The 17,780-nt window shown below is 45.2% G+C and overlaps 1 protein-coding gene across 1 annotated transcript in view; it reads right to left on the bottom strand.

Moving 5' to 3' along the window:
• LOC144688041 (dedicator of cytokinesis protein 2-like) overlaps positions 1-17,780 on the bottom strand; it is a 1,154,257-nt gene that overhangs the window by 747,396 nt on the left and 389,081 nt on the right. Inside the window, exon 26 of the mRNA XM_078554696.1 lies at positions 1,269-1,396. Within this exon, the coding sequence (XP_078410822.1) occupies positions 1,269-1,396 (128 nt within the window). The remainder of the gene's footprint in view (positions 1-1,268; positions 1,397-17,780) is intronic.

Here is a 17,780-nt window from a genome sequence, read left to right as displayed (position 1 = left end):
ACGTAAAGAAAAACTCTTTCGTGCAGCAAGTGTTTAGGATCTGGAGTGCACTGCCTGATAGTGTGGTGGAGGTAGCTTCAAGAGGGAATTGGATTGTTATCTGAAAAGGAAAAATGTGCACAGCTACAAGGAGAAGGGGGAGGGTGTGGTGCTAGGTGAATTGTTCCTTCAGAGAGCCACAGAGACACGATGGGCAGAATGGTCTCTTTCTATGCTGTAACCATTCTGTGATTCTGTGATCTTCAAATCCCCCATGACCTTGGTCCACCCTATCTCTGCAACCTCCTCCAGCCTTATAATTCCTCTCATACACTTCAGTCCCCTCCCCCCACAACATGTTTAGTGGCAGAAATGGCTGCCGAGCTCTGAGGGACTCCCTCCCTAAACCTTTACCTCTCTTACTTCTCCCTCCTTCCTTAAAGGCCTCCCGATACCCATTTTCTTGAACAAGATCATGGCCGCCTCTCCTAACACCTCCAACATGGCTCAGTGTCCATTCCCTTTCCTCTTCTCCCTGGTGAAGCATTTTGGGACATTGTCCGATATGTCTAACTGGAAAATAACTATACCCTATGTAGTAATCTCTTCTCTCTTATCTGATGTAGCTGGGCCCCTGTTACTTTTTTCGCATTCAAGAAGACTTTGTGATAAACCTGACCTTCTAGGTTACCTGCAGCATGCCCTGATTTCCCAATCAACTGGCCATAGCAACGCTTTTCATCACAGAGATTATTATAATTATGAAATGGGTCAATAGGGGGGACCTCGGGAAAACTTAACCTCTTGTGGGTGTCCAGATCAAGGGGGTATAAATATCATGAACAATTTGTGTAGAGAGTTGAGGAGAGATTTCCTTGCACAGAGAGTAGAACTGGTTCAAGTAGATAGCATGGAGCATTTAACAGGAGGCGTGATGCTTCCATAAGGGAATAGAGGTAACAAAAACAAGAAAATGCTGGAAAAACTCAGCAGGTCTGACAGCATCTGTGGAGAGAAAAACAGAGTTAACGTTTCGAGTCCGTATGACTCTTCTTCAGAGCTGCCTTTATCTTAGGGAATAGAGGTATATGGGGACCAACAAGGAACGAGAGTGGGAGGGGGCCCATGCAGAGCATAAGCCATTTGGGCAGAATGGTCTGTTTCCATGCTGTAGATGCAATGCAATGCTCTAGGCTCAGTCTGCACCATACTGAACGCTCCGAAATTTGGAAGCCTCTCCCATCCCCAGGCTCCGCGATTACAGTTTCTGCTGTCCGTACCATACATACCACGTTCTGTCTGTAGAGAACTTCCAGGATGTTGCTAAGCAGTTCAACACAAGCCTCCTCCTCATCTCCTTTCTGAATCAGGTCTTTCAGTGTCGTCGTCATTACCGGTAACAGAATAGCTCGACATTCTGTGAAAGGATGATGGCAAGTCTAGGTTCAAATCCAATACTTTGCACTCCTTACAAATACTACCTTCTTAAAACACCAAACAAATTCCTTTACCCTGAGATTCATAGAGCCATAAACTCTATGGCACAGAAGGAGGCCATTCAACCCATTGGGTCTATGCCGCATGGAGTAACCCAGTTAGTCTCATTCCCTCCTCTAGCCCCAAAGCCCTGCAAGTTTATTTCCTTCAAACGTTCATCCAATTTCCTTTTGAAATCATTGATTGTCTCTGCTTCTACTCTGTTGTAGGCAGCAAGTTCCAGGTCATTACCACTCGCTGTGTAAGAAAAAGTTCTCCCTCATATTCCCCCTGCATCTCTTGCCAAAAATCTTATATCTGTGTCCCTTAGCGCTTGTACCATTAGTGGAGCTATGTAATATTCCACACAAATCAGGGTTAGCAGTCGGCATGGTCCCTACTTCAGATTTGAGTTATCTCAGAATGTAAATTCAGTAGCCAGGCTGTAAAGCTGTGGCTGCTCCTACCTTGGAGGATGTGGATAACAGGTTTATAAGGCAATATTAGACAATACCAAAGGGAAACATGAAAGGTCAAGGATGAAGTATCGTTACTATCTATCCGACGGTAGCATTGATATAACATAAGGAGTTCAGAAGAGGCTTTCTAACCCATTGTGCGGTGAGAATGTGGAACTCTACCCCAAGGAATAGTTGAGCTGAAGAGCCTATTAATCCAGAAACCTGGACTAACGCTCCAGAGAGATAAGTTCAACTCCCACCACAGTATCTGGGGAATTTAAACTCAACGAATTAAATAAAGCTAGAATAAAAAGCAGGTCTCAGTAATGATCATGAAACTACTGGACTATCATAACAACCCATCTGGTATATTAATGTCCTTCAGGGAAAGAAATTTGCTGTTCTTACCCAGTCTGGCCTAAATGTGACCCCAGACTCACACAACGTGGTTGACACTTAACTGACCTCAGAAATGGCCTAGCAAGCCACTCAGCTGCACCAAACTGCTAGTTAAAAATATGTACACCACATGGGCTGCAGCAGTTCAAGAAGACAGATCATCACTGCCTTCTCGAGGCTAACTGGGAATGGACAATAAATGCTGGATTTGTCAGTGAGGCCCACATCTCATTACGTCATCTCTCCATAGGGTCCTTGAAAGATGTGCCAATAATGCTGTTCAATCCAAATTAACAAATACAAAGTGCTTGAATTTTTTAGCACTCTCATCAGATCAGGGTTTTCCATAGGACTTTACAACCAATGAATTACCTACTTGAAGTGTAGTCAGCATTGTAATGTGGACTGAAAAGCCTGAAATGATGATGTAACTGGTTCATTTTGGCTGCATGTAATGACTATAGTTATGCTGTGAGAATGTACATAAGACACAATAGGGTTAAGTTAGATTGGCCACTGTTGAATTTTCGAGCTTGAACTTTGTGGGAGCACAAGGGTTAAGTGGGTGAAAAAAAAAATGGTCAGTTCACCTGTGCAAGCAAGCACTTAAACAGAAAGTCTTAAAGAGGATAGAGGTCATAAGATGAGCAAGAAGCCTGTAATAATATCAGGTACACATCAGTTTTTATTGTAGATTTTCAAAAAATTCATTCATGGAATGTGGGCATCGCTGGCTAGGCCACCATTTATTGCCCATTTCTAATTGCTCTTGAGAACTTGGTGGTGAGCTGCCTTCTTCAACCGCTGCAGTCCATGTGGTGTAGGCTGCAGTCCAAGTGGTGCAGTGCTGTTAGGGAGGGAGTTCCAGGATTTGTCTGCTGCCTTTGTCCTTCTAGATGGTCGTGGTCATGGGTTTGGAAGGTGCTGCCTAAGGAGCCTTGGTGAATTCCTGCAGTGCATCTTGTAGTTGGTACACACTGCTGCCACTGTGCATCGGTGGAGGGAATGAATGTGGATAGGATGCCAATCAAGTGGGCTGCTTTGTCCTGGACAGTGTCAAGCTCCTTGAGTGCTGTTGGAGCTGCACTCATCCAGGCAAGTGGGGAATATTCCATCACACTCCTGACTTACGCCTTGTAGATGGTGGACAGGTTCTAGGGAGTCAAGAGGTGAGTTACTCACCGCAGGATTCCTAGCCTCTGACCTGGTCTTGTAGCCACAGTATTGATATGGCTTGTCCAGTTCAGTTTCTGATCAATGGCCACCTCCATGATGTTGATAGTGGGGGATCCAGCAATGGTAATGTCATTGAATGTCTGAAGTCTAATTCATTAACATAGAGTCATACAATCAACCAGCAGAGACAGAGGCCATTCAGCCTATCATGTCTGTGCTGGCCTTCTGAAAGAGCCAGGGTTTTGAAATGCTGCTAACCTTGATTTGAAATGGCCTAGCAAGCCACTCAGCTGTGCTAAACTGCTAGTTAAAAATACGTACACCACATGGACTGCAGCAGTTCAAGAAGACAAATCATTCCACTCCCCTGTTCTTTCCCCCGCAGCCCTGTAAACCTTCCCTTTTTAACTATATGCAATTCCTCTTTCAACATTGCCATTGTACCTATTTCTGCTATCCTCTGGCAGTATATCCCAGAGCATAACATGGTACAGTGGCAATCACTGGGCTAGTAATCCAGGGACCACAGGCTAATTTTTTATTCATTCATGGGACGTGGGCGTCACTGGCTAAGCCAGCACCTATTGCCCATCCCTAACTGCCCTCATTCAGAGGGAATTTAAGAGTCAACAGCATTGTTGTGAGTCACATGCAGGCCAGGCCAGGTAAGGACAGAAGATTTCCTTCCTTTAAAGCACATTAGTGAACCAGATGGGTTTTGACAACAATCGACAATGGTTTCATGGTCATCATTAGACTTTTACTTCCAGATTTTAATTGAATTCAAATTCCACCATCTGCCGTGGTGGGATTCAAACCCAAGTCCCCAGAGCATTACCCTGGGTCTCTGGAATACTAGTCCAGTGACAATACCACTACGCCATCACCTTCCCTCAATGCTCTTGGAACATGGGTTCGAATCTCACCACAGCAGCTGGTGGAATTTAAATTCAATTAATAAATCTGGATCTCAGTAATGACCATGACAACTATCATTGATTGTTACAAAAACCCACCCTTTAGTGAAGGAAATCTGCCATCCTTTTCCAGTCCGGCCTACAGGTGACTCCAGCCCCACAGAAGTGTGATTGACTCTTAACGGCCCTCTGAAACGTTCAAGGGCAATTAGGGGAGGCCAAAATATGCCCACATCCCATGAAAGAATAAAGGGAAGAAAATAACACACTGCGTAAAAGTAAAAACTATCCTGATTTCCCCACAGCACTTTTGCCATTCATTTTAAATCTAGGATTTGCTGACCCTCATTCCAGTAGAAAGAGCTTCTCCTAGTCTGCTCTATCAAAACCTCTAATCATTGTGGATATCTCCATTAAATCTCCCCTCAACCTATTCTTGCAACGTGTTGTGAGGCATTTCTGAAATGTGATGAAGTGTAACATGAACAGTCAAGGCAGTCAATTCCTGATCCTGTTTTCTTTGTCTTCCGCCATTTCGGCTTTCCCAACACATCCGTGTCAAGTGGGGTGGCTGAATTATTTATTTCCTTAGCCACTGTTAGATGGTGTCCCTATATTCACGAAGAGCTGGCCTGCATTGATATGACAAGCCAGCGCTTTGTGAGTGCCCCTAATTAGAGCAGCAGCCACTCAGAATGCCGTGCGAGTCCTGACAGGGAGCCCTCGCATGCTAATGATAATCTGAACAGATGTTGCCACCAACTCTGCAATTTAAAATAAAAGTAAATAGATGTCGATAATCTCATGTGTATGAAGAAAGTATGGGCAGCGTTAGGGACGGAGAATGTTGACTGCACATTAACACAGCAAAGAGACTTTAAAAAGTCCACTGATCACACATTTTGGGGAGAGAAGTGGCGGTGGCTGTGATAGGATGTGGCAGTAATAACAGAAACGTGGCTAAGAAATGGTGAGCGCTGGGCACTTGGTGTACAAGGACATTAAGGGCTGGATTTTTTGCAGCCCACTGTGGTAGCAACCATGCTGGCCGGTGTCACTTAACCATGGGAGGCCCCATGTCAGCCTCCAGACATCGAGAAAACATCTCCCGATTACGACAGGAGGCAGAGCAACTGAAGTGGGCATGGACAGGGTGGATAGGGAGCAGCTGTTCCCCTTCGTTGAGGGGTCAGTCACATGGGGGCATAAGTTCGAGGTGAGGGGCAGGAGGTTTAGGGGGGGATGTGAGGAAAAACTTTTTTCCCCAGAGGGTGGTGACGGTCTGGAATGCACTGCCTGGGAGGGTGGTGGAGGCGGGTTGCCTCACATCCTTTAAAAAGTACCTGGATGAGCACTTGGCTCGTCATAACAGTCAAGGCTACGGGCCAAGTGCTGGTAAATGGGATTAGGTAGGTAGGTCAGGTGTTTCTCACGTGTCAGTGCAGACTCGATGGGCCGAAGGGCCTCTTCTGCACTGTGCGAAAAAAAAAGTGGGATTCCTGACCGGCAGAAACGGGATGTCAATTGAGCTCATTAATGAGCTAACTGACAACCCGTTATGTCTGAGCCCAATACAATTTAGTGGTCGCTCGAGGGTTAAATCAAGGCCTCACTGGTCTCCTGCGCCTTCAGAAAGCTGCCCAGCAAAACCTGTAGGGTTTGCCAGTAGTTTCCAGTGGGGGGATGTAGTGGGGGGTGTTGTGGTCAGGCACTCTGTGCTCGATTGGGGGACCTGGCATCTGGCCGTGCGGTAAGGGGAGGGGTGTGGCTTTTGGAAGCCACAGTGTCCTGCCCTCGCCTTCAACTCCCCTTCCCCTTCCCAGGATTTCCATTCCCCAACCCTTCATCCTGCCTTCACTCCCCTGTGGCCTGGGGTTGCCCCATGACCCTGGGCCTCGGGTGGGTGCAGTGCTCCCAGAAGCCACTTCTTCCGCTGTTACTGGTGGTGATGATGAGCTGCCAGCCTCCAATTGGCCAGCAGCTCCCAGCGGGCACTGGACTTCTGCTGCCAGGGACTCCATTCACGGGGAAGGACCTGATGATGGCCAGTTAAGTGCCAGAAGGGAAGTTGATTGCGTTAGGCTTCCACCATGACACGGACGCCAATTCCCGAGTTGGTTCTCTGAGTAGTGGGTGAGATGCCTGTCAGTTTGACAAAATCCCAGCCAAAATATTCAGAAATGATAGAGCAGGAAAAAAAGAGGAGGTGCATTGTCAGTTAACATTGGTGAAGGTATTGCAGTACTGGAAAGAGGGGATGTCCTTGAGGGGCAAGAACAGAGTCCATTTGGTTAGAGTTGCAAAGCAAAAAGGTTAAGATCCCACTACTTGGGGTGTTTTATAGGCCTCCAAATACTGAGAGAGGGATAGAGGAACAAATCTACAGGGAAATCACTGTGATGTGCAAAAGTAATAAGAGTGTTGATACTGAGTTGGTGGACTTTGATTACCTAAATATCGATTGGGATAATGTTAGAACAAAGGCTAAGGGAAAACAAAAGAACCTAGGGGCACAGGAAACAGGGGCAGAAGGAAGCCATTCGGCTCCCCGAGCTTGCTCCATCATTCAATTAGATCATGGCTGATCTTCCACCTCACTGCGAGTATCATGAACGTGTTGTTAAGATGTTATAGATGTTTAAGGACAACTGTTTGAAAAACACATGTTTGCTAAAAAAAGAAAGTTTTAAAAAGCCTTTGTTCAGAAAAGGGATGTATGGGCAGACTACTTGGCACCTTTCGGTGTCGGTTATCAAACTGCTTATCTCAAGAAGGATCACAAAAGACATTTTGAAATTCAATGAGTGTTCCACAAATGTAAATGATATCCTTCCACTTGCTGGCCATCTTTCAGAACAAAGACAATTAACTGATAAGGACCTTAACGTAAAGCTGAATTGTGGGTAGGCGAGAGGCTGTTCGAATGGCCCATTCCTAATACCTAAGAAACACGATTCGTCAGCTTGGGAGCAGCCATCTTTGGGTTTCATACTATAAGGAATGGCTGGAAACCGCATACAGGGGGAGAACCATCTTTAACATCATGGGGGAGGCACTTTGAAACAGAAACTGCTTCTCAGCAGAGAGAGACTGAGGAAGGCTTCCATAAACAGCTATCGGACTGTTGTACTACATCAGGCTTTCAAGTGGCACCATCTGCAGGACTGTAAAAGTGAAAGCAGGAGGCTTCACTCACACCCAGGGCCTGTTCTGCTTCTTGAGTCCACTTGCAAAAGCAAACTCCAACTCTTCAACTACAGAAGCCATTGCAGCTGCTAAATCGAACCTCAAGTTTCAACCCTTCACTTTGGAAAGAAGGAATTCAAGCAACAGGTCTGCAATGATATCCCACAGAGACTTTTTTAAAAATTCATTCACGGGATGTAGGCTTCGCTGGTTGGGCCAACATTTATTGCCCATCCCTAGTTGCCCTCGAGGAGGTGGTGGTGAGCTGCCTTCTGAGACCGATCTGAAATCTCAAGTATCTCTTTTTCTTTTTCTGCATTTTAAGCTTTGTATCTGTATTTAGTTCATAACTTTATTACTTTTACCTAAATAACTTTCATCAGCCGTCTTTATAATAAACTAATCTTTATCATACTTAAGACCAAAACTTGTCTGCTGGGTTATTTTTAAATAGAATCACTCGTAAATCAAAAGGGGGCTGCATGTACATATGCAAATTCTTAGCTCATGACCACTCCCAAGAGAGCCTCCATGATCAGTATGTTCTCAGCCCAGCTGAAAGGGAGACATTGCCGGATCTGGTGCTGGGAAATGGGGTGGGCCAAGTGGACTAAATGTCTGTGGGGAGCGCTTGGGCAGAGTCATCATTGTATCATAGGTTTAGATTAGTAACGGAGGAGAACAAGAAACAATCTAGTGTAGAACTTCTAAATTGCAAGAGGGCTAATTTTAATGTGAAGGGTTCCAGCCAGGGTAAAATGGAACCAGGGCCTGACAGGAAAAACTGTAACAGAACAATGGGTGATCTATAAGAGGTGTTCCAGGTACAGGCTGGGTACATTCCCACAAAGGCAAAAGGTAAGGGAGCCAAAAACAGGGCTCCTTGGATGATAAGGGAGATGGGGGTTATGATGAAGCAAAAAAAGGAGGGTGTATGATATATGCCAGGTGAATTATTAAAATGAAAACCAGGTCAAACCCAATAGGTTGAGAGGGGAGGTGAAGAGGAAAATAAGACTGGCAAAGAGAGAGTGTGAAACTAGAGTAGCAGTCAGCATAAAATGGAACCCAACAATCTTTTACCAGCATATAAATTGTAAGCGGGTATTAAGAGATGGAGTGGGTCCTATTAGGGACAAAGAGGGTGATATATGTTGAGACATACAGGGCAAGGCTAGAATACTTAATGAGTTCTTTGTATCAATGACAAAATATCGGTATAAGTGGAGATAGTGGAGGCAATGGATAGCATGATAATTGAAAGGGGGGAGGTACTGGGAAGGTTGGCTATGATTCTGGTCCAGATGGATTGAAACCCAGGTTGCTAAGGGAAGTGGGGGTGGAGATAGTGGAAGGGCTTGCCTTAAACTTTCAATTTTCCCTGGATATGGGAAGGTGCCAGGGAATTTGAGAGGTTTTTTTTTATTCATTCACGGGATGTGAGCTTCACTTTTATTGCCCATTCCTAGCTGTCCTTGAGAAGGTGGTGGTGAGCTGCCTTCTTGGACCGCTGCAGTCCATGTGGTGCAGGTACACCCACAGTGTTGTTAGGAAGGGAGTTCCAGGATTTTGACCCAGCGACAGTGAAGGAACAGCGGTGAGTGACTTGGAGGGGAACTTCCAGCTGGTGGTGTCCCCATGTGTCTGCTGCCCTCGTCCTTCTAAATGGTACTGGTCATGGGTTTTGAAGGTGCTGTCAAAGGAGCCTTGATGAATTCCTGCAGTGCATCTCATAGATGGTACACACTGCTGCTACTGTGTGGTGGTGGTGGAGGGAATGAATGTTTGTGGATGTGGTGCCAATCAAGCGGGCTGCTTTGTCGTGGAAGGTGCCCAGCTTCTTCAGTGGCAAACGTGACACCCTTATTCAAGAACAGATGTAAGGATAGTCCAAGCAACTACAGGCCAGTGATTCTAACATTAGTGATGGATAAGGTTTTGGTATCCCTAATTGGGGAAAAAATAAACAGGCACTTGGAGGGGTTAAGGATAGCCAGCATGAATTTGTAAAAGACATCATGCTGGACTAAACTAACTGAGTTTTTTGATGACATAACAGATTGATATGCATTCTTAAGAAGGTTTTTGACAAAGTACCACATAAAAGGCTGTTTAACAAAATTGAGGCTTATGTAGTAGGAAGGTCAGAGTCCAATTGGATAAAAAATTGGCTTAAGAACAGAAAGCATCGAATTGTGGTAGATGACTGTTTTTTGGACTGGATGGTGTTAGACAGTGGCGTTCCCCAAGGGCCAGTGCTAGGGTTTTTTTTTGCTATATTTAAATGCCTTGGATCACTGATTACAAATTAGATTTTCAAAATTTGCCAATGATACCACAAACTTGGAGATGTGGCAAACAGTGAGGATGATACCAGTTAACAGCAACAGTACATAGATAGGCTAGCAGAATGGGCAGACAAGCGGCAGATGGAATTTAATATAGGGAAGTGTGAGGGGATTCATTTTGGCAGAAGGGATAAGGGAGAAGCAATATGGACTTAAAGGCGTTGTTCTGAAGAATGTGCAGGAACAGAAGTACCTGGGGATGCATGTTCATTGATCTTTGAAGGTGGCAGTAGATATTGAGAGGGTGGTTAGCAAAGCTTATGGGATCTTGGACTTCGTAAATTGAGGTATTGAGTGCAAAAGCAGGGAAGTTATGCTGAGCAATTATAAAGCTTTGGTTAGGTTCCAACTAAAGTATGGCATCTAGTTCTGGTCACTGCACTTTCGGAACGATGTGAAGCTCCTTGAGAGGGCACAGAGAATATTTACCAGAATGGTTCAAGGGATGGGCGGCTTGAGATACAAAGTTAGGTTGGGTTGTTCTCCTTGGAGCAAAGGAGATTGAGGGGGGATTTGATAGGGGTATACAAGATTATGACAGGTTTTGATAAGATAAGAAAACCAAGGGAAAACCGTTCCCAATAGGTGAATGTGTAAGGTCTAGGGAACACAGATTGAAGATTTTGGGCAAGAGTTGCAGGGGGAATGTGAGGAAGGACATTTTTTTTTTTACACACAAGTGGAAATGACCTGGAACTCACTGCCCACATGGGTGGTGGAAGCAGAAACAATGATTTCAAAAGGAAATTAGATGGGCACTTGAAGGAAATAAACTTGCAGAGCTACAGAGATCGAGGTGGGACTAACTGGATTGCTCTGCAGGGAGCTGGCATGGACTCGACAGGCCAAGTGGCCTCCTTCTGTGTCACAAATGGCTCTATAACTCTGTGGGTTCTTCTCCTGGCACTCCCTACTGGCTCCCACAACCACCCCTATCAGAACTCATCTGTGCCCCATATAGGACGGCCGGCATTAGAAACTGGCCACCATCGAGGATCGAGCATCCATGGGGTGGTGGTCACCGATCAGAATTTCCCACTCCTGAGGACAGCTCCAGAGTCCTCCCCAAGCCTGTCAATTAGGCTGACTTCCAGGTGGGGAACCTGTCAAGAGCAAAAAAAAGCATGCTGTGGCCCTTCAGCCCATCATACCTAAGCCAGCTCTGTGAAAGGGTTATCATTTTTTTTTCCTTTCATGCTACGTGGGCATTTCTGGATAGACCAGCATTTGTTGCCCATTCCCAATTGCCCCCGAGGAGGTGGTGGTGAGCCGCCTTGAAACACTGCAGTCCATGTGGGGTAAGTACACCCACAGTGCTGTTAGGGAGTTCTAGGATTTTGACCCAGCTTTAGTGAAGAAACGGCGATATATTTACAATTCAGGATGGTGTGTGACTGGGAGGGGAACTTCCAGGTGGAGGTGTTCCCGTCTTCTGCTGCCCTTGTCCTTCTAGGTGGTAGAGATCATGGGCTTGGAATGTGCTGTCGAAGGAGCCTCGCTGGGTTGCTGCAGTGCACCTAGTAGGTGGTACACACTGCTGCCACACCTTTTTAAGTAGGACAATGGTCACCTGCCCTAATATCTGTTTAAGTGGCTTGGTGTAAAGTTTTTTGTCTGATATTATTCCTGTCATGCGTTTTCTCACTTTTAAAGTCTATATGAATACAAGTCATTGCTGCGGCCACTGAAGGTCTAGAATACAACATGCCCTTCCTGTCATTTCCACAAGTGCTGAGAATTTCCTCGGAGCTGCTGTAGATTTCCCGGAAACTCCCATGCAGGCTGGTACTTCCGGCAAGGTTACACTGCAGTACTTAAGGAGTGCTGCACTGCCAGACGTGCTACCTCTCGAATGAGATGTTAAACCGAGGCCACTGTCTTCTCTATTGGACATTACAGATCCCACGGCACTATTTTGAGGAACAGCAGGTGAGTTCTCCCCAGTGTACTGCCCAATATTTATCACTCAGCCAACATCATTAAAAATGGATTATCTGGTCACTAGAACATTGGTATTTGTGGGATCTTGCTGTGAGCAAATTGACTACCGCATTACATCAGCGACTGCACTGCAAAAGTACTTAGCTCTGAAATATGTTGAACTTCTCAATATTGGACTCAAAACATTAACTCTGTTTCTCTCTCTACAGATGCTGCCAGACCTGAGTTTTTCTAGCATTTTGTTTTTATTTCAGGTCTCCAGTACCCACAGTATTTTGATTTTATATTACTGCAAAAGTACATTGGCTGCAAATCATTTTGAGGCTTCTTGAGTCATGGAAGGTGCTATATAAATATTAAATCTATATATGCTATACAAATGTTTGGCATCTAATTTTCTCTAGATCCCTCACATAATCAGTAACTGTTCTTAATTATGCAAAAAATAGTTCATGTAACTGAGGTCTATGGTCTACACATCTTCTGGTCTATTTATTTTTAATGTTGACTGTGTTAGTCACTGACAGCCCTTTGAAAGCTCTTATTATTAAAAGGTGTGATTACCACAAGATTATTATAGCTGTGAACTATAACGGAGCCAAAGGTGCAAATCAGTGATGCTGCTGATGTATTTTTGTGAATGATTTGAGTGTAAAAAAATATCTATTTGAATATTGTGGAATGACAGCCCTGTGGGTGAACAAAGGCCATGGAACTGGGGAGGCACGGGGAATGGAAATTTTCACAGGAAGCCAGCTAAATATAGAGCAGTGTTGACCTCTGGTTTTATTTCTTCCAGGGTGACACTTTCTTTGCCCTCTGCACAGTGCTGTGAAGCACTGCAGGCTTATGGGTTCATCCAGAAACCCATATCTTAACTTGCACCACTTTCCATTCCGACCATCACCCCTGCGCTGTCAGTCCAGCAATAACACCACTTTAAGATTCACATCCTCCTTTTTCAAAACACTGCGTGCTCTCGCCCCTCCCTACTCATTCAACCTCCTCCAGCCCTACAACCATCCAAGTCCCTGCACTCCTCCAATAATTCTCCTCTTATTTCGGATTTCCAGCATCTGTAGTATTTTGCTTTTGTAATTTTGTTTTTCTAATATCTCCATACATAGATTGGTGTCAAATGCTGTTGGATAGCATTCCTGTAAGTTCTTGGGACATTTTGATACATTAAAGTTGCTGTAAAAATAAGTTCTTTTTTTTTCAATTCGTTCATGGAATGTGGGCATCGCTGTCTAGGCCAGCATTTATTGCGCATCCCGAATTGCCCTTCAACTGAATGGCTTGCTAAGCCATTGCAGAGGGAATTCAAGAGTCAACCACATTGCTGTGGGTCTGGAGTCACATGCAGGCCAGGCCAGCTAAGGACATTAGTAAACCAAATGGGTTTTTCTGACAATCGATGCGGTCATCAAAAGACATTTAATTGCAGATTCTTATTGAATTCAATTTCCACCATCTGCCATGGTGGGATTCAAACTTGGGGTCCCCGGTGCATTACTCTGGGTCTCTGGATTACCAGTCCAGTGACAATACCACCAGTGACAGGCTCCTCCAAACACTCCAAGATAGGGTAGAGCACTAAGCATGTTAGAATGAAGTTATCTTTCTACACTCACAGTGAGGATGGGAATGTCCCTGGAGACTCATCATCTGTTAATTGCTTAATTGGACCAGATGGATTACACCCCAGAGTTCTGAAGGAGATAGCTGAAGAGATAGTGGAGGCGTTAGTGGTGATCTTTCAGGAATCACTGGGGTCAGGGAGGGTCCCAGAGGACTGGAAAATCGCTAATGTAACCCCCCTGTTTAAGAAGGGAGTGAGGCAAAAGACGGGAAATTACAGGCCGATTAGCCTGACCTCGGTCGTTGGTAAGATTTTAGAGTCCATTATTAAGGATGAGATTTCAGAATACTTGGAAGTATATGGTAAAATAGGGCAAAGTCAGCATGGTTTTATCAAGGGGAGGTCATACCTGACAAATCTGTTAGAATTCTTTGAGGAGGTAACGAGTAGGTTAGACAAAGGAGATGTTATCTACTTGGACTTCCAGAAGGCCTTTGACAAGGTGCCGCACAGGAGGCTGGTCAGTAAGATAAGAGCCCATGGTGTTAGAGGCAGGGTACTAGCATGGATAGAAGATTGGCTGTCTGGCAGGAGGCAGAGAGTGGGGATAAGGGGGTCCTTCTCAGGATGGCGGCCGGTGACTAGTGGAGTTCCGCAGGGGTCAGTGTTGGGACCACAACTTTTCACTTTATACATTAATGATCTAGATGAAGGAACTGAGGGCATCCTGGCTGAGTTTGCAGATGATACAAAGATAGGTGGAGGGACAGGTAGTATTGAGGAGGCGGGGAGGCTGCAGAAGGATTTGGACAGGTTGGGAGAATGGGCAGAGAAGTGGCAGATGGAGTGCGACCTGGGGAAGTGTGAGGTCATGCACTTTGGTAGGAAGAATAGAGGCATAGACTATTTTCTAAATGGGGAGAGAATTCAGAAATCTGGAGTGCAAAGGGACTTGGGAGTCCTAGTCCAGGATTCACTTAAGGTTAACTTGCAGGTTGAGTCGGTGGTTGGGAAGGCAAATGCAACGTTGGCATTTGTTTCGAGGGGACTGGAATATAAAAGCAGGGATGTGCTGCTGAGGCTTTATAAGGCTCTGGTCAGACCACATTTAGAATATTGTGAGCAATTATGGGCCCCGTATCTCAGGAAGGATGTGCTGGCCCTGGAGAGGGTCCAGAGGAGGTTCACGAGAATGATCCCAGGAATGAAAGGCTTAACATATGAGGAATGTTTGAGGACTCTGGGTCTATACTCGATGGAGTTTAGAAGGATGAGAGTGGATCTGATTGAAACTTACAGAATACTGAGAGGCCTGGATGGAGTGGACGTGGGGAGGATGTTTCCATTAGTAGGAGAGACTAGGACCTGAGGGCACAGCCTCAGAGTAAAGGGAAGACCTTTTAGAACAGAGATGAGGAGAAACTTCTTTAGCCAGAGAGTGGTGAATCTATGGAATTCATTGCCACAGAAAGCTGTGGAGGCCAGGTCATTGAGTGTATTTAAGACTGAGATAGATAGGTTCTTGATTGGTAAGGGGATCAAAGGTTACGGGGAGAAGGCGGGAGAATGGGGTTGAGAAACTTATCAGCCATGATTGAATGGCGGAGCAGACTCGATAGGCCGAATGGCCTAATTTCTGTTCCTATGTCTTAATTGTCCATCACCATTCATGACTGGATATGGCTGGGCTGCAATGTTTTGACCTAATCAGTTGATTGTGTGAGATCGCTTAGGTCTATCTATAGCATGCTACTTTTGGTATGCAAGGCAGTGTGATAGTGGCAATACTGGATAAACAACCAGATGTACTGCAGCAACTCTCTAAGGCTCTTTCAACAGCACTTTCCAAACCTGTGACCTTTAGTACCCAGAATGACAAGGGCAGCAGCCACATGTGAGCACCATTATTTTCAAGTTCCCAAGTCACATAGTATCCTGACTTGGAGCTGTATCACCATCAATTCCGTGTCACTGGGTCAAAATCCTGGCACTTCCTCCCTCACAGCACTGTGGGTGTACCTACACCACAAAGACTGCAGTGGTTCAAGAAGGCAGTTCGCTACCCCCTTCTCAAGGGCAATTAGGGATGGACAATAAATGCTGGCATTGCCGGATATGCTCACATCCCACGAACAAAGCTATTAAGGCAGTCGAAGTTATGCTAAAGCTACACAAAGCCCTAGTTCAACCACATCTGGTGCACTGTGGTCGGTTTTGAGAACAACATCTTATGAAAGATATACTGGCCTTAGAGAGAATCCAGTGAAGATTTACCAGAAGATACTTGGACTCTTGAGGAGAGATTACTCAATATAGGGTTGTATTCCTGGAATTTTGAAATTTAAGAGGTGATTTGATTGAAGATATCAAAGAGTTTAAGAGAAACTGATAGGGTCAAAAGAGAGAAACTATTTCTACTGTTGAGGGTGTCGGGGGCTGGGGACATCGTCTAAAAATTAGAGCCACACCTAAAGTTAGGGAGCGTGCAAAGAGTGGTAGAAGTTCAGAATTCTCTTCCACACAATCAGTAACTAGGCCAATTGTTAACTTTAGCTCTGAGATAGATTTTTGTTAATCAAAGGTATTATGGGATATGGGGCAATGGAGCTAGGTTGCAGATCTTATCAAATGGTGGAACAGGCTTGAGGGGTTACCTCTGTGCCTTTGTTCTCAAGTGTCCGAGCAAGCAGCTCAGCTCCTGAGTCAGGTAATGGTGATAAAATCTCTTCCCCTTTGTTTGCTGCTATTCACTGCGCAGTCATGCATATGGAAACAGGGTCTTGCTGAGAGGCTGATACCTTAGAAACGATATCACAGTATGAACTAGTCCCTTAGGAAAAGATAAAACTGGCAACATGAAAAAAGGTATTTTGTAGAGAGCTGACAGTGCTCCTGGAGAAAACTCCTCTTATCAACAAGAAGCCATCTTATCTCACACACTTTGCCGAGTTTCCATTACTGACTCCAGCTTCTGAAAATGCAGCTGGTACTGAAAATTCATCAAAAGCTTTACTCAGTAAGATTGCTCTTTATCTCTAAGGATTTCCACTCGCGGTTTATAGCCTGTCAGCCATCTGCTGTAGTATTTATCTCTCGTATTGAGGATTTACCTCGACTGGACCAGTTTAATGCTGCTAATTTCCTTTTAAAAAAATTTACTCAATGTATTTTTCCCAGATAAAGTAAACATTGCAAGCCATTTAAGTATCCACTCACTTCAACAGCGCATCAAGGCTGCAGTGTGTACTTCCTATAGGATGCACTGCAGCAATCATCAAGGCTTCTATGACAAGCATCGTCCAACATGACCTCTACTACCTAGAGTTCCAAGGACACCAGGTGCATGGAAACACCGCTACATCCAGGTTTCCCACCAAGTGATACATCATCCTGACTTGGACGCGCATCGCCACTAGTTCTTGGTCAGTTGGTCAAATGGCCGGAACTCTTTACCTAATGGTGCTGTGGGAGCACCTATGGGACACCTGTGCTGGGACACCTGTGGGAGCACCTGTGGGAGCACCTGTGTTGGGACACCTGTGTTGGGACAGAGGTGTCTTTGGGCAGCAACATTTGTGACTGAAAGGGCCGGAAAAGATGGCCTAAAAATAGGCTGTCCCACTTCCTCCTGGCTGGGGAACTACACCCTGCGGAATCACCATCTTTGTGATCAAAGAAAGAAAACTTTAAATTTTGCAACTTGGAATGTTAGAACACACATGGACAATCTCAAGAGTCAATGTCCAGAAAGAAGAACTGCAATTGTATTACGTGAGCTACAAGACTCCAAATTGATGTCGCTGCCCTCAGTGAGACCTGCCTTCCTGGGCAGGGGCAGCTGAAGGTATGACCAGGGGGATACACCTTCGACTGGAAAGGAAAGGCTGACAGTGAACCTCACTGCAGCAGTTCAAGAAGGCAGCTCACCACCACCTTCTTAAGGGGAACTAGGGATGGGCAAAAATAAATGCTGGTCTAGCCAGCGAAGCCCACATCCCATGAATGAATTTTAAAAACGTCCACAGATTTAGTTTTGCCATCTGGAATAGGACCCTGGATGCACTGTCGGAACTCCCCAGTTGTACGAATAGAGGGATCATTTCTCCTACAGCTCAGCCATAACCAATATATCACCATCATCAACACTTATGGCCCGACCTTTTGCTTTGGTGAGGAGGTTACAGAAAAAATGTGTTCTGATCTTGATAAAGTCCTCATTGCCATTCCAAAATGTTTGGGTGAAAGATCTCTAAGTGATGTCTGTATCACTCGATCCATGCATGGGACAGCCTGCTTGTCAGGTCATAGGCTTGCT

Source organism: Cetorhinus maximus, chromosome 1, assembly GCF_964194155.1.
Source record: "Cetorhinus maximus chromosome 1, sCetMax3.hap1.1, whole genome shotgun sequence".
NCBI classification, from domain to species: Eukaryota; Metazoa; Chordata; class Chondrichthyes; order Lamniformes; family Cetorhinidae; genus Cetorhinus; species Cetorhinus maximus.
This window is presented reverse-complemented; position numbering and strand designations above follow the sequence as displayed.